Raw genomic sequence first — 25,470 nt, forward strand, 5'->3', positions numbered from 1 at the left:
CTGTGTTTTGCAAAACTTATCAATTAGACCATCTGTTTTGTTAAATGCCAAAATGGATCCGGTATTTTCTAAAATAGTACAAATAAGACCCTGAACTGATTTTTTGTCAAAATAAAATTTATTAATAATCCGATCTAAAAGTGTTATGACAAAACTTTTTATATTTTCTGTATCTGTTCGTCTTAGGAATTGTCTTCAAGTTGGTTATATTAAGAAAAAAAATTATCAAAAACTAAACTCAGTATCATATTTTTACCATTTTGGAAAATACAAAATCCATTTTGTCATTTAACAAAACAGAGAATCAAATTAGTAACTTTTGCAAAACAAGATGCAAAATGGTATTTACCAAAAAAAAAAATAACAAACTATTTGTTCTCTAAATGAATAAATGTGGGAAAAAGTAAATTACAGTTTGCTATTACAAAAACTTCGATAACTTGTAATACTATCTACCATGAAAAAAATTGGAGATATTCCTGACTAACAAAAACGATGAAATACAATGGGAAGGATCATAGTTTATTATTACCAAGGGAGTACAATGACTATCAACTATCTAATACTAGAATAACACAACCCAAATCCTCAATGGATAATAGTGTCGTAAAATTACAGGAGAAAAATAAAGGGTGTTGAGAAATAACTATAGCTGACGGCCAAAGATGAAGTCTTCCTGTCAAAATTAAGGTTTGTAGATTTAGATGTGTGGTGATACAGTAAAAAAAAAAAACAGAATGTTTGAGCTGTCATGTTGTGAAGAAACTCCATAACTTTTTCCCCATTGAAACTTCACCAGGATGCAGCTCCTCCTCGTCTTCATCGTAATCATCATTGCTCTCATCTTCACCGCCGTGTTTTAAAGTTTCATTTACTTCATTGCCAATCTCTGTACTTTCACCCAATCTTGCTTGCTCAGCATCTATATCAGCATCTGCTGTAGTTTTAAACTGCATCATCAGTCAATAAAAGAGGTTAAAACGAAATGACATGGTCAAAATTATCTACAAACCATCAAAGCAAACAGCAAAACCCAAAAATCGAAAGATTGTTACCCGAACAACTTTCTCTTCAGCAAATTCCACAGTTTTCGTTGTGATCACCTGCACAACTTGTTTGGTTTGGGTGCTCTTCGTGGCTACGTCCGACGATATGGAGACAACTTCTGGATTCGCTGCTACATCTACCATACCACTGCCTACAGCTTCTTTCTCTTCTGTCATTTTCGGGTCAACATTGGTTGAGTCCACACTGATCAACATTCAGATGAAATTTTAAAACTAGCAAAGTGAAAATGTTTTCATGTTGGTACAGAAAGAGTGAAGATAAGAATAATCATGTACAATTATGTATCTTCCAGGCATGCTTAAACTGAAACTATAACCATAACTTACTTCTTGCGCCGTCTGAAATTGTATCGATTTCCAGGAGTCTCTAAACCAGAAGCAACAGATTGCTGCTTCTTCCTGCCCCGACGACCAGTAGTACTTACACTACCGGAACATGCTTCACTATCACCCGCATCTTGTTCACTTTCTGAAATATTAGATGCCTGATCACGCAGACGCTTCCTAGTAGGGTAACTATATCCTTTCATAGCATGACCCGAATCACCACGACTTTCTTCATTTGTATTGTAAGAATCACTAGGCTGCATTACTACATTTGATCCAGGTTCATCTAGAGACTCACCAAGAAAAGCTTTTGCTTCTTCAACAACTGCCTTCACTGATCGCGTTCTACGCAATGCAGATTTGCGTCTCCTACCAGATTTTTGAAGACCACTCTTCACTTCTGATTGCAAAGAATCTTCTGGAACTTCATCCACCTTACTGTCCAATTGGCTATGATCTGGAGCATACCCATCATCAATCTCTATGACATTGCCAAATTGAACCTTTTGAGTATGAACACCAAAGTTAGAAATTTTAGAAGGGTAAGGCTGCCTATCTTCAGGAATACCAGGCCCTCTTCCTCCATCATTGTCGAGAACTTTAGGCTCATTTACTTCTTGGGCGGTTGGTGGTAATTCCACAGATACTGGAGCAACAACATTTTCGGATTTTTTACTTGGTGAAACCTTAAAAATCTTTGATGTGCATTTTTTAAGCCAAGACATGCTTGCCCCTGACATAGAAGATCCCAAATCTAAATCTAAACCATCTGATGACTTCTCCACAAGTTCATCATCAAAGTTCGGAAGAGGAACAGCGTCCCCATGATTCACTTCAGGTACATGGAAATCAGAAAGTGAAAATTCCCTTCCTATATCTCCACCATCCTTGCAATTCTTGAGCTTGTCAACAAAAGAGAGAAACTGATTCCTGTCTTTGATCAGCTCTTCTCGCTGATACTTGATCTTATTGCTAAGAATACCAAGCTGATCTATATCATTTTGTATTTCAAGTTGGTTCACTTTCAATTGCTCCTTGTTCAACACTAGCTCCTCTCTTTGCTTTTTGGTTCTCTGTCTTTCCAACCTTACTTCTTCCATTTCTTTCTGAGCAACTTCTTTCAGTTTCTTAATGTTGTTAAGCTCCCTTTCTGTTTCATCCCTAAATGCTCTCTCCCTTTCATGAAGGAGCTTCTCCATTTCTTCCTGCTCCTTTCGCAAGTCAGTCTCAAGATTCCTTCTCTGCAACTCAAAATCTTGAGCCATTTGTCTCTGCTCAAATTGAGCTTTCTCAGATATTGCTAATTGCTCAGCCGTCATTTTTGCTGCAAACCGATCGTTTTCCAGTTTAAGGTTTTCCATCTCCCGCTGTTTAAATTCCTGAATTGCGCGTTTCTCTTCATTCAATCTCTCCTCCTCCAGGTGTCGCAATTTTGTCAGATTTTCCTTCTCCTCATGTAGTTCCCTGAGCTCTTTGCTAATTTTAGATCTTTTCTCATCCAAATCTTCCCATTCTTTCTCGAAATTCTCCTTCTCTTGTTTTAGATCATTAGCTTCCTTTAAAAGCAACTCATTCTGAAGTCTATAATTTTCAATTTCTTGTTTCAATTCTAACTGCAAATGGACATGTTGCGACCTCTCTTCGTCAGTTACTATCAGGCTCTCCCTCTCTTTACAAATTTGCAGCTCAAGCTGGATATTTTCAGCCTTTATCTTATCAACTTCGGCTAAGAGACTCTGTACACTCTCTTTATCTGCAAGCATTTGCTGCTTCTCCATCTCCAGCTTTTTCTCCTCAGCTTTCATTATCTTTTCCCTCTCCTTTATAGATTTCAATTTCTCTTCTGATTCCTTGTTTTTCTCCTTAAGCCTGCCAGACTTCTCCTGAAATGCATGCTCTCTCTTTTCTAGCTTTTCTTCCCTGTGGTTTATTTCAGCTTCCTTCATTCCTAATGCATCTGCCTTGGAAGATAGCTCTCTGTCAAGAGACTTTCGTCTATCTTCTATTTCCACGTCAAGCTCCTTCATTTTCACATCAAGAATAGCTTTGTGTTCATCAAGTAACTGTTGTACCTCAATCTGTTATGCACCCCAAATATAAAGAAATCAATAATTTGTTTCATTAAAACCCAAAGGCAGGGATGTCAATGTCATTTTTCAAAACAGACATGTAAAAGTATGCACTCACTTTTTCTCGTAAACTTAGCTTTTCTTCTAGTTGATGCAATTCTTTGCTTTTCATCTCTAAAACGTTTCTCAAAGAATCAGCTTCCTGCAATGAAATGACGCAGAATATTTATGCATAAACTTTAAAATTTATTTAATTTAACAAACCCCAATCATAGCCTAAAAACAAAAAAATAACACCCCCACTTTCTCTTTAGATGACAAATCAGCTAGCCGTTTCGTTATATCTTCTTCTTTCTGTATTATATCCAAGTTACACGACTCAATTTTCTTTTCTAATTCTTCAAGTTCAATCTCCATCCGTTTATGTATTCTCTCATTTTCATTTGCCTTTTCCTCTCTCTCCTTGAGGATCTTCCGATCTTTGCAGAGCCTCTCTTCCCTTTCTTGTAGTCTCCTCTCCCACTCTTGCAAATCATCCTGATGTTTACTAAAAGTTGCCTTGTGTGTTTCCCGCCTAAGAGCAATTAGAAGAACAAAAAAAAATTATTAAGATATCCCGAAGTTCCAAAAAATGTCAGAAATGTGATTATAGTCGAAACTAAAACTGGTGAAGCTAGAACATAGTAACATACTCTGCACTTAAAGTCTGCTGCTCCTTGTGAAGCACACTTTCCCGAGCCTCCACCTCTTCTAACCTTACCTTCAACTCTGTACTCTTCCTGTTCACCTCAGCAAGCCTAGCATCTGCAGCTTGCAACTTCTTTTCTATCTCCAAAAACTTCTCTTCCATTCCATTTGCCAATGCATCTGCTTCTGCCAACTTCGAAGCAGATGTAAGCTTGATTTCAGCCTGCTCATCATGCATTTCATACAAAGCCTTTTCAAGCTGCAGTGAGGAAGACCGGTATAAATAAAGACTATGATTTGGGTGCTAATAAATAAATTTACATACCTAACAAAAGCTACTTTGGACATTCAGAATAACACGTAATCCTAAATTAATCTGATCAACTACTCAGTAGCTGGGATAAGAATGTCATAGAAGCAAATATATACAGGCAGAGACTTAAATTAACTACCACATGCCTCATGTAGATATGATTCTATTGCATGGAAGATGACACTCTGCAATCTCATGAAAGGGAGAAACTCGTCCACCACTTATCCCTTGAACACAAAAATAATGTAGAGTACGGTACCAAGAAGAATATGGATGAATTTAAGTAGAAGGAAAATACATTAAGAAACAGCATATACCTCAAAAACACACTGTTTCTCAGCACCCAGTGCTTTCCTCACATTTTCTTCTCGCTTCTCAGCTTCAGATAATGCTATTAAATGAGCTGATTGTTCACGCTTCAGCATCTCATGTGTTTCTGCTAAATCTTGCCTTAGTTCTTCAAACTTTGAAGCCCAGTCCTCCTTCTCAATCAGGAGGAGCCCCATGTTATACTGATAATCAAAGAGCTGCCCAACAAATACTTCATTAGTTATTGCAAAAGAAAGTTGTACAAATATAAAGTTTACTCTTTAAGCGAAAGCTTGCTACATGAAATAAACAGACAGTTAGCAAAAAGGAATCGAAAAGATAACTGTTAAAAGAAAATTGTAAATCCACTTCCCTGTAACGTTCAAAACCTCATCTATCATAATATCAAGATGCTGTATCTGTATACTAATCAATTACAAATATGACTCCTAGGATCATATATCTACATATATTTTACCTTTATCCTTATCTCACCTAAATTGGTCTAGCTAGTTCTGTTCTAATCGACCCAAGTTCTAGTGTAGCACGCCTAAAGCTTACCCAGAAAGTCCAACGAATATTAAACCCAAATAAATAAATAAATACACACATATTTTACCACCCGTGCATAAAAATGAATATTAATTCTCTCACAGTAACAAACAATGAGCAAGCTCACTCCAGTAGTATCAACTCTTTTCCTCCTCCAAATTGGATACAACAATAGCAAAATTCAAAAGAACAAGAAAATGTCATTCAAGCAACTTTTCTCTAACCTGGGATTCAAGCTTGGTGACTTTCTCAGCAAGTGCTTCGTGGTCTTTCCTCACCATAACTGCCTCGTCCAACAAACCCACTTCCTTAAACCTTCTCCAATCATCCAAATTCCCCATGTCTGACTCCAACATCATATTAACCCGGGTCTCGCTCAATGAACCCAATGGTGGTGGCGGACCATCTAGAAACGCCACTGCTTTGCCCTTATCAGCGCTGAGCCTTGGCCCGAGAGACAGTGCTGCCTCCGCTGCTTTCCGCTGTGGCGTGAACATCCCGACACGTTTGTTTCTGCGATAAATACATATTTGAAACAAATAACAAAGAGCAGAGCAACTATAAAACACAAACACAAGGCTAAACAAAAAATTCTTAGGTGAGGAAACACTTGATATCAACAACAACAACAAAAAGAAAAATCCCAGTGAGGAAATCCATAAGCTCCCTTCAAAATACAATTGATACATTGAAGGAAGTGGAGGTCGGAGACTATGAACAATATCAAATTAACCCATAAATAAAATTAATAAATCAACCAAGGTTTGGAAAAAAAAAGTCAACAGGTTATATAAAGCAACAAAGCTAGTTCTTCTTATCTATCTTCCAAAATAAACATGGTATGGTACGAAATAACCCTAAAACCAACACATACATAAATCCCTCTTTTTTCCTTAAGCACAATCAAATTCAAAAGGAATTTGTGCTCAAATCATAAATGTAAAGCAGATGAATCAAAACACTCCTGTTGAAATCATAAAACACAAGGCTATGAAGAGCCTCTGTCGGAAGAACAAGCTATAGTGAGATGCGTGATGATGATGATGAAGAAGAAAAATGGTAGAAGTAAGAAAAAACATTTTCAGAATTTAATAAATTTTGTTTGAAATTAAAATAAAACATAAGAACACATTTACCGAATAACATTTTTTTCTTTCATTTACGAAAAAAAAAAAAAAACTTGTTTTTATTAATGGTTTTATGTATATTAACGGGGCTAGTCTGTGCCCATTTTCATCTGGCACTACAAGAAATTAACAGAGCAAAATTCAAAATGTTGAAGAATATCAAAAGCTTACCAGTTACCAAATGAAGCGAAAATGAGAAGAAAACAACTAGGTTCCCCTTAAAGAAACGAGCAACACCGTTTGCACTTCGCAGAGTAATACTTCCCCTAAAAATTGACAGACCCAATTCAGAAAACGAAAAAAAAAAACCTAATAAAGCACATGAAATGAGCCAAAGGAGAAACAACGAACACATTTTGAAGAAAACCAAGAAGAATAACCTTGATGAAAAAAAAATGGGCAGAAAAGCTTACCCTTTGATTCCAGAAACTACCCGACATTAGATATGCGAAAAAAGAATACGCACCTGAAAAGAAGAAAAAATCTGAACTGAAACGGCGAGGCAGTTAGACTGGCGGCCGGTGGCCCGGTGGGAGAGGTGGAGTGCAGTGGTTCGTGAGAGGAAGACAATAAACTGATGATGAGAGAAACATAATACGTTTTGATTTGACGGAAAGAAACCTATGGCTGGGTGAAATTGGAATTTGGTGATTTAAATGAGGACAGTTTAGTCCTATTAAGAAAAAAGTAATTTGGAGTGAAAATAACTATGTGACATTAAAACCTTTTTTATTTTTCTTTTTTATGCAAATTTCTTGATAAAGCACTTGTTACATCAACTTCTTTTTTTTTTTTCATCTTCACTACTTTTAGAATCATCACTCCAAGTAACATTAAAACATTTTTAGGGTGCGTTTGAAAAACCACAATGTAATTGGATTTGTGTATAATTGGAGGTAATTACACAATTTGGCATGTTTGTCTGACCATATAATTACACTGTAATTGCTAACTGTGTAATTACTAGGTATGGTGATTACTAGGGTGGTAATTACACAGTTTAGTAATTACACTATATTTTAAAATGCAAGGTGTGTTTGGATATGAGGTGGTAATTACATATGAATTCCTAATATCTTGTTTGGCAAAATAGTTAGTAATTACATGGGGAAATAATATTTTTTACTAGCTAATGTTTAATATGAAAAGTTTTTAGTAATTACACAGTGTAATTACATCCAATTCACATGGGGGGCCATTTAGAATTAGAGAGTGTAATTGGAACCCCTCAATTACTTCTAATTACACAGTTACAGTGTAATTACATGGTCAGACAAACATACCAAATTGTGTAATTACCTCCAATTACACACAAATCCAATTACATTGTGGCTTTCCAAACGCACCCTTAAGGTATTGGGACATTCAGATTGAATATGATCATACCCTTCACATTGTCTACATTGAATACCCTTTTTATTGTTAGTAATAGAGGGTTTAGAGGAATTGTTACCTTTTGGAGTTTTTGAAAAATTCTTTTTGTTTCCAACAAATTTCATGTATTTTTGAAAATTCTTTGTCAACAAGGTCATTTCATCATCAGAAACAATATTTTCATAAACATTAAACGCAATACCTTTACTTTTCTTACTCAAGGAACTTTACTTACCATTTTTCTTGATTTGTTGATTCCTCAACCTTCATTTTGCCAAATTCTTTTGCCTCTTCCATTACTAGCAATTTTGTGTCAAGGACAATTTTCCGAACCAAGACAGAGTCATCTAATTTTTCTCCCAAGGCAAAAAACTTATTAGAAATATCAGATAATCTTTCATAAAAATCAAACAAAGTTTCAGTTTCTGACATTCTTAATTCATCAAATCTAGTTTGCAACATGGTAAAACGTGATCTTTTTACATCAGCGCTACCCTCAAACTGAGTTTGAAGGATTTCCCACGCGCCCTTTGCAGATTCACAAAATGAAATTAATCTAATAAAGTATTCACCGACACTATTAAAATAGCATGTAAAGCCTTATTGTTATAATCAGATAATTTTTCATCTTCAGTAGTCCAACTGAGTTCAGGTTTTACCTTAGTATTACATTTGTCATCACTTTTCAGTAGGTTGCGACCAACCTATAAGTATAACTCTCCAAGCCTTCTCATCTTGTGACTTGATGAACGCTCTCATCCTGACCTTCTAATAAGGATAATTCGACTCATTCAACAGATGTGGTCAAGTGATAGAGCTTCCTTCTACAAACAAAGATATCTCACACAAAATAAATTAAACGGAATAATCGCAAGATCTCACTAAGAATTTAGTGACCCGCTCCGATACCAATTGAAATTTCGTATTTTAATGTTTCCAGTTTTATTATTTAATTAAATGCTTAGTTAAATGCGGAATAATGAAACTGGTACTGAAATAATTTTTCTGTAGCTACAGAAAATAACTCTGTAACTCCAGAAGAAACCAAAAAAATAAACAGTGTAGAAAATTAAAAATACATAAAGTTTTTGTACGTGGTTTCAACAATCCTTTCAGATTATTACTAGTCCACGGAACCACGCCCAGAGATAAGATTCATTAGATAGGTCTCAAAAATACAAAGTAAATGCTTAAATAGACTCTCTCTTATTATATGCTGGAAGCTTGATGTATTCCACCTTCTAATCGAACCTTGTTGAAACTTTAGGGTCTCGAACTCCCTTCGATCTCCTTGAAGAGTGCTTGCTTCCTCCCGATGCAAGACTTGAAAAAATAATCTCTCGAAAGCTTTGTAAAATCTTCTCCTGAAGGTAGCATTGTTGTTCTTCTTCTTTGTAGACTTGAATACAGACTCAAAACAATACAAAATACAAATAAACAGAGTAAGAGTCGAACAAGCTCTTCTCTACAAAATAAAGACTATCTTTTCTAAAAATATGAGTGAAATACAAAGATACAAAAGATACACTAAATCTAGCTGCTATAAGTTGTATTTATAATCAATATACACCTTATTGATAGCTTACACACGGTCTGAATAAGACCACAGCCCACTAGAAAATTCTCTAAAATAAAACTTCAATCATCTTAGAAAATTCCCTAAAATTAACATAAGTGGTAGTAACAGGTGTCAGAGAATTGTAACATTAAATATTTTTGTCTCCAAAAATAAAAATAAAGTATTTAAGGGTTCATTTGGTACGTCATATTATATCGTATTGTATTGTATAATACTATATTGAATGTATTTCATACAATATTTTTATGTAAAACTATATGCGGTACTGACTTTTATAGACACCTAATTTTAGTATAAATTAAAATTTAAAACAGTTATATAAAAATATGATATATAATTCAATACAATACAATAAAACTTAATACAACGTACCAAACAAGCCCTAAGTGTATAAAATCTAAAAGGGATATTGGCGGCTAAACCACCTGAACTTTACGGTTTGTAACACTTAACCAGTGGCGGACCCAGAATTTAAAGTGACGGGGGCATGAATAAATTTAAAAAGAAAATATAAAGTGTAGATAGTGGGATTTGAACCTTTACCCTCTAACTTATTTACCAACTACATTAACCATTACACCAAGGTTACTATTATGTCTATAAATATCATCTTTTAATACAAATATATGTTGTAACTAAGTAAAATACATATACATTTTTTTTTCGATTTTTTTTTCAGGGGGGGCGACTGCCCCCCTCGCTACAATGTGGGTCCGCCCCTGCATTTAACCACAAAAACTGAATTTTTGGCGGCTAAACTACCTAAACCCTGGTTCCGTTTTGCTCTGCACACCTCCGTCTAAAAATCACAGTTAAGTGCCATAGTGGACTGTCCACGTGTACACACTTGTACACGTGGCAAATTTTTAGTGGTCCACGTAATTTTAATTTTAAAAAATAATTATAAATATTTAAAAAAAATTAAAAAATAAGAAAAAAAAATAAAAATATATATATATTTTTTTACTATTTTTAATTTAAAAAAATTAAATTTTTTTTTTTCTTTTTCTTTTTCTTCTTCTTTCTTCTTTCTTCTTCTTCTTTTGCAGAAACCCTCCCAGCAATTCGTCATGTTTGTGAGCAAAGAAGCAGGCTTTTCTTGTGCAGCCAGTCTCGAAAACTCGAAAACTCCATGAGCGTATTCACAAGAGTCTCCCTTTTGGCAAGACCCTTTCTTGAACTCAGGGCAAGGGACACAGCTGTAAGGGTATTTCCTGGGTTCCCTCCTCTTGGCGTTCTCCCCGGGATGAAAAAATGGACACTCAGTCCAGTCATGAGAGTAGGCCCTTGAACAAGGCTTAATCTTGAAACTATACATCCTGAAATCGTCTGAACCGTACATCCCATTGTTTATGTCTGGTAAAAATACATCAATGGAGTATTCTTTCTTCTCACCTTCGTCCCTTGAGGACAAAGGACTTCCAGCCCTAAATTGGTCCTCCTTATCTTTTGTAACAGAGTAAGTCTCACCTCTAAGCAACATCTCCATTGCCATCCTCCTCGAACTACAGGGCCACTTATAGCCTTGGCCAAGCAAATCAATAGCCTTGGCCAAGAAGAAGAAAGAGGGTTGGGAGAGTTCTGCAGAAAAAGAAGAAGAAAGAAGAAGAAAAAGAAAAAAAATTATTTTTTTTAAGTTAAAAAAAGTAAAAAAGTAAAAAAAAAATATTATAATATTTTTTTTGATTTTTTAATTTTTTTTAAATATTTATATTTATTTTTTAAAATTAAAATTACGAGGACCACTAAAAATTTGCCACATGTACAAGTGTGTACACGTGGACAGTCCACCGTAGCACTTAACTGTGATTTTTGGACGGAGGTGTGCAGAGCAAAACGGAACCAGAGTTTAGGTAGTTTAGCCGCCAAAAATTCGGTTTTTGTGGTTAAGTGTTACAAACCGTAAAGTTCAGGTGGTTTAGCTGCCAATATCCCAATCTAAAACTATTTATACGGTAAATTACCCACTAAAAATGATGTCAAATACTTCTAGTTATATTTATGTCAAATACTTCTAGTTATATTTAAAAAAATATTTCTCTATTTCTATCATAGATCACTGATGTCAACTTCAAGATTTTGGTCAACGTGTTTATATAATTCTACCTTACAAAAAATATATACAAAAAAATCGCTAGAAGGAGGGGTCGAACCTCCGACCTTATGGTTAACAGCCATACGCTCTAACCAACTGAGCTATTCCAGCTTTTGTTTATATTAATAGTTATTTTTAATTTAAACCAAACAAAATATTCTTTTTGGACTAAGAAGAGTTATTTTGTTTTCTTACTCACTTCATACTGATAGCAAATTAACATTAGTTGTATGATCTTGTGCACAACCGTTGAAGATAATTCTGCGGCTTCATGAATCGTCAACTCCAACATTCTTATCTATTTAATGTTTATGAGACGTTTGCACTTTGCAGAGGCCAATGTCATGAATTTTTTATCAGCATCTAATTCCAATATCTAAAAGCCTTTTATTTCACTTAACAACTTATTATACTTAACAGTTGCAAGGAACTCTAAATGTCCTAATTATATTAAAAAAATACTCAAACTGTATTGGCAAATAAATTATATAAGAAAATAGAGACATGGGGTATGAAGATCACAGTGTCCTAATTAGTTGAAGTTCCAAAGCCAAAAAACTGTTCCTTTTCACATAAGAACTCAACAGTTAGCTCCTCTTTTGATTATGTAATTGCTTAGCCTCACCCTCACCAACAAGAGGGGATTTTGTTATCTCCTTGTCTTCAAGTGCTTTACAATTTCTCATGTTGAATTTGGATCATCAATCTTCCTTGTTTATGATTTCAAAACTGGGTGTTTATCGATCAAGTCGAAAAGTTCATCACCAATTCCAAATCCAAGCATCCTTGCCATGTCACTAGTTTTCAATCTAGGCTTTGGTACATCATGTTGCTTTAACCATGAGTACACTATGAAAACTTTATTCAAGATGAACAATTCCAATGCCTCAGGATTGAACACCACTCCCATTTTCATACTCATCTGTGTCAAAACACCAAAACCATATCATCACCAATTCATCATAGATTCACATTCTCAACATTGTAAATAATGGAACCAACCAACAAAAGAAGTATATAGTTTTCATTACCTGGTGTGGAACCAACATGGCAGCATAGCGAGCAAGCTCGCCGGCTCGCCAGTCCAACAAGACCGGTAGCCAAGGATAAGTAGCATCAAGTCTCAAGAACCAAAGCCTTATATCAGGGAATTCTGAGAGTTCTCTAAGGTCATTTGGATCTTCTCTTGTGTAATTTATTGTAAACCCAATTGTTCGTTCAAGAAACTCTCTTGGCTCCGCTAATTAAAACAACATGGTTAAGTTATCATTGTGAAAAAAGAACAAAAACATTAAGACCTTATCAACATAATGAAGATATATACCTGAAGAAGGAGAAGTAATCCCAGTTACAGTTTGAAATGGAGATAAGTCAAGCTTGGTTATAGCATCATTATCAATAACTATTTCAAATCTCCCTTTAGTTGGTGGCATTGGAGGATCAACTTTTGGTGAGTCTGTCAATCAAAAATATATATATATATATTTATATATATATATATATATATAAACTTTTAAAATTGGGTTGTTGAAATTATAAGAGGAAGAGTAAGGGAAAAGGCTTACCATCTTCATCATCAAACATAGAGAGGTCATAATTCCCAGAAGGATTAAAGGCAACAGAGACTGAAACTTGTGGTCTCTGTCGCTTTAAGGGGAAAGAAGGCATTGAATCTGACATGGGTTTGGAAGAAATAGATGGAGTAAGAGAAGAAATGGCCTGTTTTAGAGAAGGTGAAAGTGGAATTAAGTATTGGAAAGTAGCAGCCATTGAAGCACTTGGTTCGTCTCTCTCACTACAGCTCTGAGCTCTGGTTGGATAGAGTGAGTGGTATTGTGTTGAGGGACGGTTAATACAGTTTTATTATCTCCTTTTTCTTCTGTCCTCACGTTTTAACAATCACCATATCTCTTGCTGTTTATAATCTATTTTTATTTTAAATAAAAAATATAATAGGATGGTTATCCTCTAATTTTTACTAATGGAAAGGGAATCATTCTCTTATATTTGTTTATTTAATTTATTAAATTTAAGAAAGGGAAAATTTAATTAAATAAGAGAAAAAAGAAAGGAAGAACTTCCCCCACTAATTTTCTAAGAAATGTTAGGTTAATGGATTTTATTTATTTTTATTTTATTTTTTAATATTAAATACATAATGACAATGTTATCCTTTAAAATATGTCTTACATAATAACTACCATATACTATACTTTTACTCAAAAGGATAATTTAGTCAATTTAAGCATTCAAATCACGTTTCCTGATAAAGTAAACGAGATAAATCACTATCATTTTATTTCCAATCACTTTTAGTAAACAACATATTACAAATATTGATTTCGATTATTCTTCATTTATTCCATTATATTTCTACATTATTTTATTCTGATTTTGAATACTGTATATGTAATATCCCGAAAAATAAAATGATATTTAAATAGACATATTTTATTAAATATGTAATTATTTTGGTAACGAAGTAAGATTATGATCTTACTTAGGGTAACTAGTAAGGAATTATTAAATGATTATACCAAGCGTAATTTATTAATTACGAAGATTATATTGAGATATATGGGTATCGAGGATACCATTTTTAAAATAAAAATATTTTTTGGGCCCGACGACTGTGGAATTCAGCAATGTGGTCAGAAATGTCACGATATTGATGGGAGAATTATTTTGACGATATTCCAGATTAGGTTAGAATTTTAGAATGTCGGTTTAATGGATTAGTAAAATTACCAAAATGCCCATAGGTTATTTTTTAAAATTTTGAAGGGGTAGATTAGTCTTTTAGTGATTTTTTAATTTTTGCCCTTTTGACTTTCTTAGGGCTGCCTATTATATTTTTTTTAAAAAAAAAAAAAAGAAGAAAAGGAAACTAATACCTATATAAACTCATAACTTATGAAATAAGTAACCAAAACACCTTATAAGCTCTCCTCACCATTTTCTTTTGCCCTTGGAGCATATTATTCAACCTAAGATCAACCTAGAAGTGATTGAGGTAAGTTTACACCTTATAGGTTGTAAATTTTATGAATTTTGGTTGGTTTAAGGTTAGTGTTTTGTGTTTCTGTGGCTGTAGGGATTAGATTGAGTTTGAGTTGCGTTTAGGCTAGGTTTTTGAATATGTTGAGAATGGTTTTGAGAGGTTTCTTTGGCTGCTTGGATTGAAATGTGTTGGATGAAGCTAAAAGTTGATTTTCTTCACTTTAATGTGTGATTTTGAGTAAATGATTGAGTTGTTGTGTTTTGAAGCTTGAGATATGTTGTATTGTGGTTGTTATACTGTTCTATAAGGTTTGAACAGGTTTGGAGAAGATTTGGTTTGGTTTTGAAGCCAAAAAACCCAATTTTCCATTTTCTGCAGCAGGGAAAACCGATTAACCGGTTTCACAGGCATAGCGAAACCGGTCGACTGGTTTTGGCAGCAATGGGGGAAAACCCTAATTTTGGCTTCAAAACCGGTTTCACTCGTAGTGTTTTTTCAGAATTTAGAATAGGTTATTTTAGTAATGTTTAAGCTATTTTAAACTAGAGGAGAGTTAGAAATTTATCTGATTATGGAGCTAGGGTTTGGTTGGAATATGGATAAGTTGTTTATCGAATTTCTTTGTTGTGACATAGGACCCGGGATCGCTTAGCTTGTTTTCCACTCAGGTCGACCCGTACGGTTGAGTTCTGAACTAAGGTAAGAAAAGTGGTAAGCACCATATGTAGTTAAATTGTTGACGGTTGAATGATTATATCTTGATTATTATCAAGATTCTGATTAAAAGTATGTTGAGCCTAGGTTATGACCTAGGGATTGGGAATGGTTATTACCATTACGAGTAATTACTCTTGAAACCGCGGTTAGATTTCTTACTTATTGTTTGCTTTATCGGGCAAGGATAGTGATATACTCAGCTCATGATTAACGAGTGGTAAAGGGGTACTTTATAAAGTACCATAGTTGTGTCTGTAATATTGTGTAAATGTGTATGCAAGTTAATTTGAGATTGAATTGCTGAATATTGCTGGTTATTATTTTGTTCACTTTTTTTGCTAAGTCTATGTGACTCACGAGTGCTTTATGGTGCAGGTAAGGGGAAAGCAAAAGTTGAACAATTATGAGTTCGAGGTCGTAGCAGTAATGTACATATCAGCCGCAGTGGCTCAGCCTAGTGAACAGGATGCTCCGTTTAATAGTATTTTGGGATTGCAATGTCTATGTTGTAAAAGCACTAATAAACTAGTTTGTAATATTTTAAAAACAGGGGGTCCCCGTAGTTCTCACTACTTATCTTTTACTATAAAGAAGTTTGTATATGCGTGATTTTAATTATCAAAATTTAATTACCCACACTTTTGGTATAATCATATAGTATTTAAATAAGAATTTTATAAAAACACACACACACACACACGTGGCGTCCCTGTTGGACAAGGTGTTACAACATGGTATCAGAGCGCCAAGGTTTTTAGATCTTGAAGACTGGTTTGATATGTACATCGGCTGCGAGGACTCGTTCGACTCATGGTTCAACAAGCTTTAATTAATAGATAATTTGATAATTATATGATTGCCTGATTATCTGAATTGTGTTAATAATGGAATTTGTGGGAAAGATTATGATATATGAAATATTTATTAGTATTGTTATTACCTGGAATGTGACCGCAAGTGTATAGATTATGCACCCGAGGCGGACTGGTAGCGGTAACCGCAAGCTAGCTGGGCTCGGGGTTGCTGGTGAGGGCGAGAACCTTCCACCACCACCAAACTGGGAAGAGTTATATGCCACGATGCAAGAGACTATCCGGAAACAGGGTGAACAAATTAGAGAATTGAGAGAGCAGCGAGCTCAGCTTGCTCTAAACCCTAATCCTGATCCTCCAGCACCTCTAGTAGTGCCACCGGATGCAGGGAATCGTTTGGAACCGTTGTATGAGCAGTTCAGGAAGCAGAACCTGTCGGTGTTTGAGGGTGGTGCAGATCCACTCAAGGCAGAACAGTGGATGAATATGATAACGTCCATATTTGATTTCATGCGGGTCGAGGATAATAACTGGGTCAGGTGTGCCATCTATATGTTGCGAGATGATGCCCGTACTTGGTGGGAGATTGTGTCTCAGGGTCATGGCTTGGATAACATGACCTGGGATGCCTTCTGGACTTTGTTTTATGAGAAGTACTATAATGAGTCTATTCGACGAGCAAAGGCATAAGAGTTTATGCGATTGACTCAGGGTAGTATGATAGTGACAGAGTATGCCACTAAGTTCGATCGACTAGCAAAATTTGCTTCAGATGAGGTGGCTACTGAAGCTGCTAGAAAAGCAAAGTTTATCCCAGGGTTGGATAAACATATCGCACGGGATGTGATTGTTGCTTCTAAACAACCTTGGGTTCCTCAGACTTATGCCTAGATAGTTGAACAGGCCCTAGTTTTTGAGGGTGCAGAAGATCAGATACGAAAGAAAAATATTGCGAGAAGAGATTTCTGGAAGCAGACATCAGGTGTTGGTTTTGGTAGGGTACTAACCCCGGTGACCGCAAGAAAAGGCCTATTGAATCATCAGCTGTAGACCCAAACAAAAGGTTCCAGGGTAACCAAGGCTTCTGTCGTAGTGGGAACAAAAAGTGGCGGACTTTTCCTGAATGCCCGAGATGTAAAAGGCGCCACCAGGGCGAGTGTCAGGCCAGGGCCTGTTTCCACTGTGGGGTAGTGGGTCACATGAAGAGGAATTTCCAACAGCTACTGCGACTAGAGCAAAAGAAGGATGACACACCTATTCCTGCCCAGGTGTTTGCCCTGACTCAGGCTGAGGCTGATGCTGGTCCTTCCACTGTGACAGGTCAGCTTTCTGTTGCTAATACTTTATTGACTGTTCTGATTGATTCTGGTGCGACACATTCTTATATTTTAAGTAGAATAATTGAGAAGTTGAATAGGCCTAGTGATGTGCTTTCTAGAGGTTTCGGAACTTTGCTGTCTATTGGGGAGTTGGTTATCTCCAGCAGGTGGGTTCGATCCGTTCCAGTATTTGTGTAAGGAAGGGAGTTATTAGTTGATCTGATAGAATTGAATCTAGAGGATTTTGATGTTATTTTGGAGATGAATTGGCTTGCTAAACACAACACCACTATTGATTGCAAAAGAAAGATGGTAACTTTTCAGCCTGAGGGCGAGGACCCCTCTGTATTTGTGGGGAAGATGCAGGGATCCCAGATTCCCTTAATTTCAGCGCTTAAGGCAAGAGATTTGTTGTGTGAGGGGTGCATCGGTTTCTTAGAAAATGTGGTGGATATTACTAGGGAACCACCAGCGGGACCGGAGCATGTCGTAGTGGTTCGAGAATTTCTGGATGTTTTTCCAGAGGAGTTACCGGGGTTACCACCAAAACGTGAAATTGATTTTGAGATTGATTTAATACCAGGAGCAGAACCTGTATCAAGAGCTCCCTACATGATGGCACCTGCGGAGCTGCAAGAGTTAAAAGTCCAATTACAGGGGATGATGGATTTAAAGTTTACAAGACCTAGTACTTCACCTTGGGGTGCCCCAGTTTTGTTCGTGAAAAAGAAGGATGGAACTTTACGAATGTGCATTGATTACTGGGAGTTAAACAAGTTGACAGTGAAGAACAAGTATCCTTTGCCAAGGATAGATGACTTATTTGATCAGCTTCAGGGAAAGACCATCTTCTCCAAGATCGATCTCGATCTGGTTATCACCAGTTGAGGATTTGAGAAGAGGATATTCCCAAAGAAAGCTTTCCGAACCTCGTATGGACACTATGAATTTCTAGTAATGTCCTTCAGATTAACAAACGCCCCGACATCATTTATGGACTTGATGAACTGAGTGTTCAAAGACTTCCTGGATGATTTTGTTATTGTCTTTATTGATGATATTCTAATTTATTCAGACTCGGAAGAGATTCACAAAAGACATCTTCGAATGGTGTTACAACGTCTCAGGGAGCATAAGTTGTATGCCAAGTTCAAGAAATGCGAATTTTGGTTGCCTCAGGTGAGTTTCTTGGGGCATGTGGTAAGTAAAGATGGTATTCTAGTGGATCCAGTGGAGATTGAAGCGGTACGAGATTTGCCTCGACCTAAGTCAGTAATTGAAGTTAAAAGTTTTTTGGGACTAGCAGGGTATTATAGAAGGTTTGTTGAGGACTTTGCAAAGATTTATACGCCCTTAACAGAATTAACCCGAAAGAATTGCAAGTTTGTTTGGACTGATAAGTGTGAAAGTAGTTTCCAGAAACTGAAACAAAGGTTGATTACCACTCTTGTATTAACCTTACCGGTAAGTGACGAAAAATTTGTGATTTACTGTGATGCATCCAAACAGGGGTTAGGTTGTGTTCTTATGCAGTCAGGGAAAGTGATTGCTTATGCATCCAGGTAATTGAAAGAGTATGAACAGCGGTATCCTACCCATGATATTGAATTGGCAGCAGTTGTTTTTACCTTGAAAGTTTGGTGTCACTATCTGTATGGTGAAAAGTGTGAGATTTATACTGATCACAAAAGCCTGAACTACTTTTTCACTCAGAAGGACTTAAATATGAGGCAACGACGATGGTTAGAACTGGTCAAAGATTATGACTGCGAGATTCTCTAACACCCTGGAAAAGCAAATGTGGTAGCGGATGCTCTAAGTCGAAAAGGACCATGGCAAGTCTGTGAACTAAAGAAAATTTCAGCAGAGTTGGCTGAGGATATGACTAGAGCGGGAATTGAATTTGTGATTGGAAAACTTGACAATATTACCTTGCATTCTAATTTGTTGGAAAGAATTAGAGTGGCTCAACAAAGTGATTCTGAGTTACAGGAGCATAAGGAGAAGTTAGAGGCCGAATTGACAAAAGACTTTTCATTTCATGTGATGGGTTGTTGCGATACAGGAACAGAATTCGTATACCAGTTGACAAGGATATCAGACAGGAGATTCTTGATAATCTCATACTACACCGTACCCCTTACACCTGGGGACAACCAAAATGTATCATGATGTGAAAGCTTTATACTGGTGGTCGGGTATGAAGAGGGATATTGTTGAATATGTGTCGAGATGCTTAACCTGTCAACAAATTAAAGTAGAACATCAGAGGCCGGCAGGTTTGCTTCAGCCTCTAAAGATTCCCGAATGGAAATGGGAAGACATCACCATGGATTTTGTGGTAGGATTGCCAAAAATAGTAGGGAATTATGACTCTATTTGGGTGATAGTGGATCGATATACGAAGTCTGCACTGTTTTTACCAATGCGAACAACGTATACAGTGGATCAATATGCTGATTTGTATATCCAGGAGATAGTTCAGCTTCATGGTGCCCCAAAGTCGATAATTTCAGATCGAGATCCAAAATTTACATCCAAATTCTGGGGAAGCTTACAGCAAGCAATGGGTACTAAACTAAAATTCAGTATAGCTTTTCATCCTTAAATTGATGGTCAATTTGAAAGGACTATCCAGATACTTGAGGATATGCTGAGGGCATGTGTAATGGATTTTGAAGGTGCTTGGAACAAGTACCTACCTCTGATTGAGTTTTCTTATAACAATAGTTATCAGAGTACCATTGGCATGACTCCTTATGAGATGCTTTATGGAAGGAAATGTCGTTCACCCATTCACTGGGATGAAGCTGGTGAACGCAGGTATCTTGGACCTAAAGCTGTCCAAAGAACGAGTGAGGCTATTGAAAAGATTAGGGCTCGTATGCTTGCTTCACAAAGTAGACAAAAAAGCTACGCAGATCCAAAGTTAGAGATGTTGAATTCCATATGGGAAATTTGAGTTTCTATGCATTTTTTATACCCAAATTAATTATTTAAACTAATACTTATAATTCTTGAAAAAATAGGACTATTTTTACCTAAACCCCAAAATACCCCCTCATTATTCTCAACCATTTCTCTCTCTTCCTCCTTTCTCTCTCAAATCAAACCCACCAAAACACACTGCCGATCCACCCAAAACCAACCATCGCACGAGCTGAACGGCGAACGCCACCTCTGACCGAGACGCCGACGGAGAGCCAACCGAACCCACACCTCCACCACCTCCGACCCTCTCTGAAATCTAAAAAAAAAAAAAAAAACCACAGTCCGATGGTCGGACCTTGGGGTCCGACCAATCGGACCCATCGGACCCATGGTCCGACCATCGGACCTCTCTCTTCCTCTCTCTCTGAAATCTTTAAAAAAAATGATATATGTGACCTTCTTCTGGTTTCAATGTTAATCCTCATCAGAAACCTTCTTGGAATGCGACCTTTCCTTCTTCTGCAGGTGTGGATCGTTATTTTATTTCAACCAAATAAAATGATATATGTGTTACAACTGTTCTTTTGCTTTGGATTCTAGATCTGCATGTGTTCTTTTCCTTCTTCTACGAGTTTTTTTTTTTTTTTTTTTTTTCGCATTTCGGAGAGAGAGGAAGAGAGAGGTCCGATGGTCGGACCATGGGTCCGATGGGTCCGATTGGTCGGACCCCAAGGTTCGACCATCGGACTGTGGGTTTTTTTTTTTCTTCTTCTTCAGATTTCAGAGAGGGTCGAAGGTGGTGGAGGTGTGGGTTCGGTTGGCTCTCCGTCGGCGTCTCGGTCGGAGGTGGCGTTCGCCGTTCAGCTCGTGCGATGGTTGGTTTTGGGTGGATCGGCAGTGTGTTTTGGTGGGTTTGATTTGAGAGAGAAAGGAGGAAGAGAGAGAAATGGTTGAGAATAATGAGGGGGGTATTTTGGGGTTTAGGTAAAAATAGTCCTATTTTTTCAAGAGTTATAAGTATTAGTTTAGATAATTAATTTGGGTATAAAAAATGCATAGAAACTCAAATTTCCCTTCCATATTGGGGATTTTGTTTTCCTTCTGGTATCCCTAATGAAAGGAATTCAGAGGTTCAGGAAGAAAGGAAAGTTGAGTCCCAGGTTTATTGGTCCGTTCGAGATTCTTGAGAAAGTAGGTCAGGTAGCTTATCGGTTCGCTCTACCTCCTGCTTTATCTGAGGTTCATAACGTGTTTCATGTCTCGATGCTTCAGAAATATGTATCAGATACAACTCATGTCTTGATTTACGAAGACATTGAGCTGCAGACCGACCTGTCATATGAAGAACAACCAGTACAGATTTTGGACAAGAAAAAAAAGGTGTTGCGGAACAAGACTATTCCGCTAGTTAAGGTGCTGTGGCGGAACAACAAGGTTGAAGAAGCGACTTGGGAATTAGAGTCGCAGATGCGTGAATTGTATCCAGAGCTTTTCAGGTAAATTTCGAGGACTAAATTCCTATAAGGGGGGATAGTTGTAACATCCTGGAAAATAAAATGATATTTAAATAGACATATTTTATTAAATATGTAATTATTTTGGTAACGAAGTAACATTATGATCTTACTTAGGGTAATTAGTAAGGAATTATTGAATGATTATACCAAGCGTAATTTATTAATTACGACGATTATATTGAGATATATGGGTATCGATGATATCATTTATAAAATAAAAATATTTTTCGGGCCCGGCGATTGTGGAATTTAGCAATGTGGTCAGAAATGTCACGATATTGATGGGAGAATTATTTTGAGGATATTCCGGACTAGGTTAGAATTTTTAGAATGTCAGTTTAATAGATTAGTAAAATTACCAAAATGTCCCTATGTTATTTTTAAAAGTTTTGGGAGGTAGATTAGTCTTTTAGTGATTTTTTAATTTTTGCCCTTTTGACTTTTTTAGGGCTGCCTATTATTTTTTTTTTTTTTAAAAAAAAAAAGAAGAAAAGGAAACTAATATGTATATAAACTCATAACTTATGAAATAAGTAACCAAAACACTCTATTTGTAATGACCGCTCTAGTTTATGAATTAGTAAAGGCAATTAGCACTAATTTTTATTATTTTATTATTATTTGTGAATTAAATTTTAATGTGGACCCCAATATTTAGAAATAAATATTAGAGTTATAATTTCTCAATTTCGGAGATTTTATTAAACTCTAGGGGTATTATCTAGCTTATATGTGTAATATGTTATTTTTGTAATTTTTATTCGGCGACAACGGAAAATGCGATGGATGGCTAGATTAATCACATGGGTAATTTTAGAACCCTATTTTATAGTGGGGAATATTTTAGAGAAAATAAATTACCGGGATTGAGCGGGGTTATGGATTTTGACCATTTTACCCCTAGCTTTAGAAATACCCTAGTTTTAAGTCTAAAGGGCATTTTAGTCTTTTGCTATTAAGGGGAATAGGTGGCTGCCCCTTTGGTTGACACCTAGCCATTTCTTTTGGCAGCAAAGAGTTAATTAACTCTTTTCTAAGTTAGGAAAGTCAAAGAATAAAGGAAAATTAGAAAATAAGCAAAAAATTGGTTGGGAAGCTTTTCTTCTCTCTCTCTCTCTTCGAAGGCAGCAAGAGCAAGGGGAAGGGCTGAGTTTTCTTTGGATTTTTCAGCAAGGTTTCAATCTATTGGAAGTGAGGTAAAGCCCTAGTCTTTTGGTTATTGTTTTTCAAGCTTTTAAAATTAGGTTGAAATGGTGATTTTGAGTTTTAGGAGCTGTTAGGGTTAGAGTTATTTGGAGTTCGAATTTTATGATTAGTTTGAGTTGTTTTGCAATCCTAGCAGCTGGTTTTGAGGTTGGTTGTAAGTTTTGAGCAATTCTAAGCTTTGAGTTCAAGCTTTAAGCTTTAATGGCAAGTTGATATTTATTGTGTTGTTCTGTGAATTACTGCCTGGAAATCATTGTGTATGCTTTGTTTAGGTATACTGGAGAGTTTGGTAAAGATTGGGCTTGATTTGAATCAAGGGGGATAAATTTTTGGGTTTCTGCAGATGAACCGAAATTCCGGTTCTGGGTGGTCTATACCAACCGGTCGACCGGTTGGTGACCCAGAACCGGGATACCGGTTGGATCCGTCCCGTTGGGGGTTTTTCCAGAACCCTAGTTTTAGCCAATTTTGGGTTATATAGGGTATTGCCATGAGGTTTATTGATAGGGAAACTTTTAGTTTCGAGTTTTAAGTCCCGAAAAGTGATTTGGCGGGTCACTCATCTGTGTTACCGTTATTGTGATTAGGGCATCCATCTAGCACGTGAATTCCGTTCGTGCCTGGCCAAAGACACTTGAATTCGGAAAACAGGTAAGAACTGTGTATAATGTATGATGTGATTATCTGAATGTGTGTATATGTGTTTATATATGCATGCTTGAGTTATGTTAAACACTACCAACACTTGTATAATTAAGTTATAGAGTGTGTTTGGTACAGTGATTGTTGTTGATTTGAGTACGATACGGTGATACCAACACAAGCATAGGAAAAATGCTAAGGTGTGTGGTACATTACTCAGTGTTACTCACTGATCGAGGTAAACCCTACCAACACTCGTACAGCTAGGTTCGTGGTGTATGTGGTATAGTGGTCGTACCCTGGTATTGAACGTTCATGCTCATCTGTTAAGCTCTGTAAATAGGTGTATGGGCGCCTATTTACGGTGTCGAAATTATATGGTATGTTATATGCATTTCTTGCGAGTCTGTCGACTCACAGTTTCTGCTTCCATGTGTAGGTAAAGGAAAGGCGAAAGCTGAACAAAAGTGAACCCGAGCTCGGGTGAGATTGTACATGTCAAGCAGCGCGACCTGGAGTGTTCGGTCTCGGGACATCTGGGAGTTGTATTTTGAAAGTCGCTGTGCGACCTGTAAATCTGTATATTTTGGAATGTATATTTAAAAAGTAAAGTTTGTAAAGTTTTAAAAATCGGGATCCCGGCACTTGTAAATATTTTATTAAATTTCAAAGTTTAATGTTTAATGCAAAAGTTTTAATTTGACACGTTTTTCGAGAAATTTCTTTGATTAGCAAAGATTGCACAATTATTGAAAAAGCACTGTAGCGTGCCTTAGCATTAGGGCGTTACAATTTTGGTATCAGAGCCGCCAGGTTTGTCTACCGAAGCTTGCTATGACATGTACAATCTTCATCAGAGAAAGCTCGGTTCACGGTTCAGTAAGCCTGTACTTGTTTAGTATTTTAAATAAATGTGAATGTGAAAGCATGTTAGGAAGCATATTAGATTTAAATTAAATATATTTTCTTAAAAGAAAAGAAGTGTGTTGCCTTTAAGTTATTAAAGAGCGGTGTTAATTTTGATCGCTGTCTAACCTGCCTGGCTTATGGATTCGCAGGCTAAGTCCTATTAAATGGACACCCCGCGAAATACAAGAAGTCAGGGTGGCATGGTTGAGACCGGAGGCGGTCAGGGGAATCCTCAAAATCCCCGTGGTCGCGGCCGTGGCCGTGGCAGAGCTCAGGGTGGTCGCCCTGTAAATCCACCTCAAGCTCCTCCTGATTGGGAGCAAAGATTTGCTGAAATGCAAGAGAGAATTCGTCAGCAAGATGAAGAGATCCAAAGATTGAGGCAGCAGGGTCCTCCCCGCCGTGCCTCCTCAACAAGTTCGAGGCCGTTGCGGTTCCGGCGGTGCCGGCGGGAACAACGTTGTTGGCAACCGTATGGAACCGTTGTATGAAAGATTTCGGAAGCAGGCACCTCCAGTGTTTCTGGGAGGCCCTGATGTGATGAAGGCCGAGCAATGGCTTTCGATGATTGAGCGTATTCTCAACTTTATGGGAGTGGTTGGAAATGATCTGGTGACCTGCGCCACTTTCCAGTTTCAGGAAGATGCCCTTGTGTGGTGGGAATTGATAACCCTCACACGGGACGTCACGCTGATGACTTGGGAAGAATTCAGGGAGTTATTTAACTCCAAGTATTACAATGAAGCGGTCCGCAGTGCAAAGCGGAAAGAGTTCACTGATCTAGTTCAGACTGAGGGTATGTCAGTCACTGAGTATACAACGAAGTTTGATCGGTTGGCTAAGTTGGCGGCAGGAATTGTACCCACGGACTTCAGTAAGAAAGAAAAATATTTAGCGGGTTTGAGTGCAAAGATCCG

At 36.9% G+C, this 25,470-nt stretch overlaps 2 protein-coding genes and 1 non-coding gene across 4 annotated transcripts; all 3 read right to left on the reverse strand.

Moving 5' to 3' along the window:
- Nucleotides 1-344: 344 nt before the first annotated feature.
- LOC115725435 (nuclear matrix constituent protein 1) lies at nucleotides 345-7,095 on the reverse strand. Of its 2 annotated transcripts, XM_030654949.2 has the most exons (10): nucleotides 6,918-7,095; nucleotides 6,623-6,717; nucleotides 5,549-5,837; nucleotides 4,781-4,990; nucleotides 4,156-4,409; nucleotides 3,767-4,037; nucleotides 3,582-3,665; nucleotides 1,395-3,472; nucleotides 1,056-1,251; nucleotides 345-950 (listed from the first exon to the last, which is right to left on the reverse strand). In XM_030654949.2, the coding sequence occupies exons 3-10, from the start codon at nucleotides 5,819-5,821 to the stop codon at nucleotides 750-752; spliced, it is 3,567 nt and encodes a 1,188-aa protein (XP_030510809.1). In that variant the 5' UTR covers nucleotides 5,822-5,837; nucleotides 6,623-6,717; nucleotides 6,918-7,095; the 3' UTR covers nucleotides 345-749. The 2 variants fall into 2 exon arrangements, with proteins under 2 accessions (XP_030510809.1, XP_030510810.1); XM_030654950.2 differs by lacking the exons at nucleotides 5,549-5,837; nucleotides 6,623-6,717; nucleotides 6,918-7,095 and adding an exon at nucleotides 4,610-4,690 and having other exon boundaries at nucleotides 4,781-4,908.
- A 4,441-nt stretch (nucleotides 7,096-11,536) lies between these two features.
- Nucleotides 11,537-11,610, reverse strand: TRNAN-GUU (transfer RNA asparagine (anticodon GUU)). The gene has a single exon. It is a non-coding gene; the product is annotated as a tRNA-Asn (tRNA).
- A 274-nt stretch (nucleotides 11,611-11,884) lies between these two features.
- On the reverse strand, nucleotides 11,885-13,393 carry LOC115724689 (protein CHLORORESPIRATORY REDUCTION 6, chloroplastic). The gene is made up of 4 exons (XM_030654028.2): nucleotides 13,065-13,393; nucleotides 12,824-12,955; nucleotides 12,531-12,739; nucleotides 11,885-12,421 (listed from the first exon to the last, which is right to left on the reverse strand). The coding sequence occupies exons 1-4, from the start codon at nucleotides 13,267-13,269 to the stop codon at nucleotides 12,215-12,217; spliced, it is 753 nt and encodes a 250-aa protein (XP_030509888.1). The 5' UTR covers nucleotides 13,270-13,393; the 3' UTR covers nucleotides 11,885-12,214.
- Nucleotides 13,394-25,470: the final 12,077 nt, after the last annotated feature.

The sequence above is a fragment of the Cannabis sativa genome, chromosome 6 (assembly GCF_029168945.1).
Source record: "Cannabis sativa cultivar Pink pepper isolate KNU-18-1 chromosome 6, ASM2916894v1, whole genome shotgun sequence".
Lineage (NCBI taxonomy): Eukaryota > Viridiplantae > Streptophyta > Magnoliopsida > Rosales > Cannabaceae > Cannabis > Cannabis sativa.

What these genes read in the sequence shown, in the direction of transcription:
- LOC115724689 (XM_030654028.2), bottom strand. Translation starts at nt 13,269, where the DNA reads ATGGCTGCTACTTTCCAATACTTAATTCCACTTTCACCTTCTCTAAAA. An exon ending in GATTACTTCTCCTTCTTCAG is followed by an intron (nt 12,740 to 12,823) that starts GTATATATCTTC and finishes TGTTTTAATTAG; the next exon opens with CGGAGCCAAGAGAGTTTCTT. An exon ending in CCATGTTGGTTCCACACCAG is followed by an intron (nt 12,422 to 12,530) that starts GTAATGAAAACT and finishes GTTTTGACACAG; the next exon opens with ATGAGTATGAAAATGGGAGT.
- LOC115725435 (XM_030654949.2), bottom strand. Translation starts at nt 5,821, where the DNA reads ATGTTCACGCCACAGCGGAAAGCAGCGGAGGCAGCACTGTCTCTCGGG. An exon ending in CAGCAGACTTTAAGTGCAGA is followed by an intron (nt 4,038 to 4,155) that starts GTATGTTACTAT and finishes AATTGCTCTTAG; the next exon opens with GCGGGAAACACACAAGGCAA. An exon ending in AGCTAAGTTTACGAGAAAAA is followed by an intron (nt 3,473 to 3,581) that starts GTGAGTGCATAC and finishes GGTGCATAACAG; the next exon opens with ATTGAGGTACAACAGTTACT.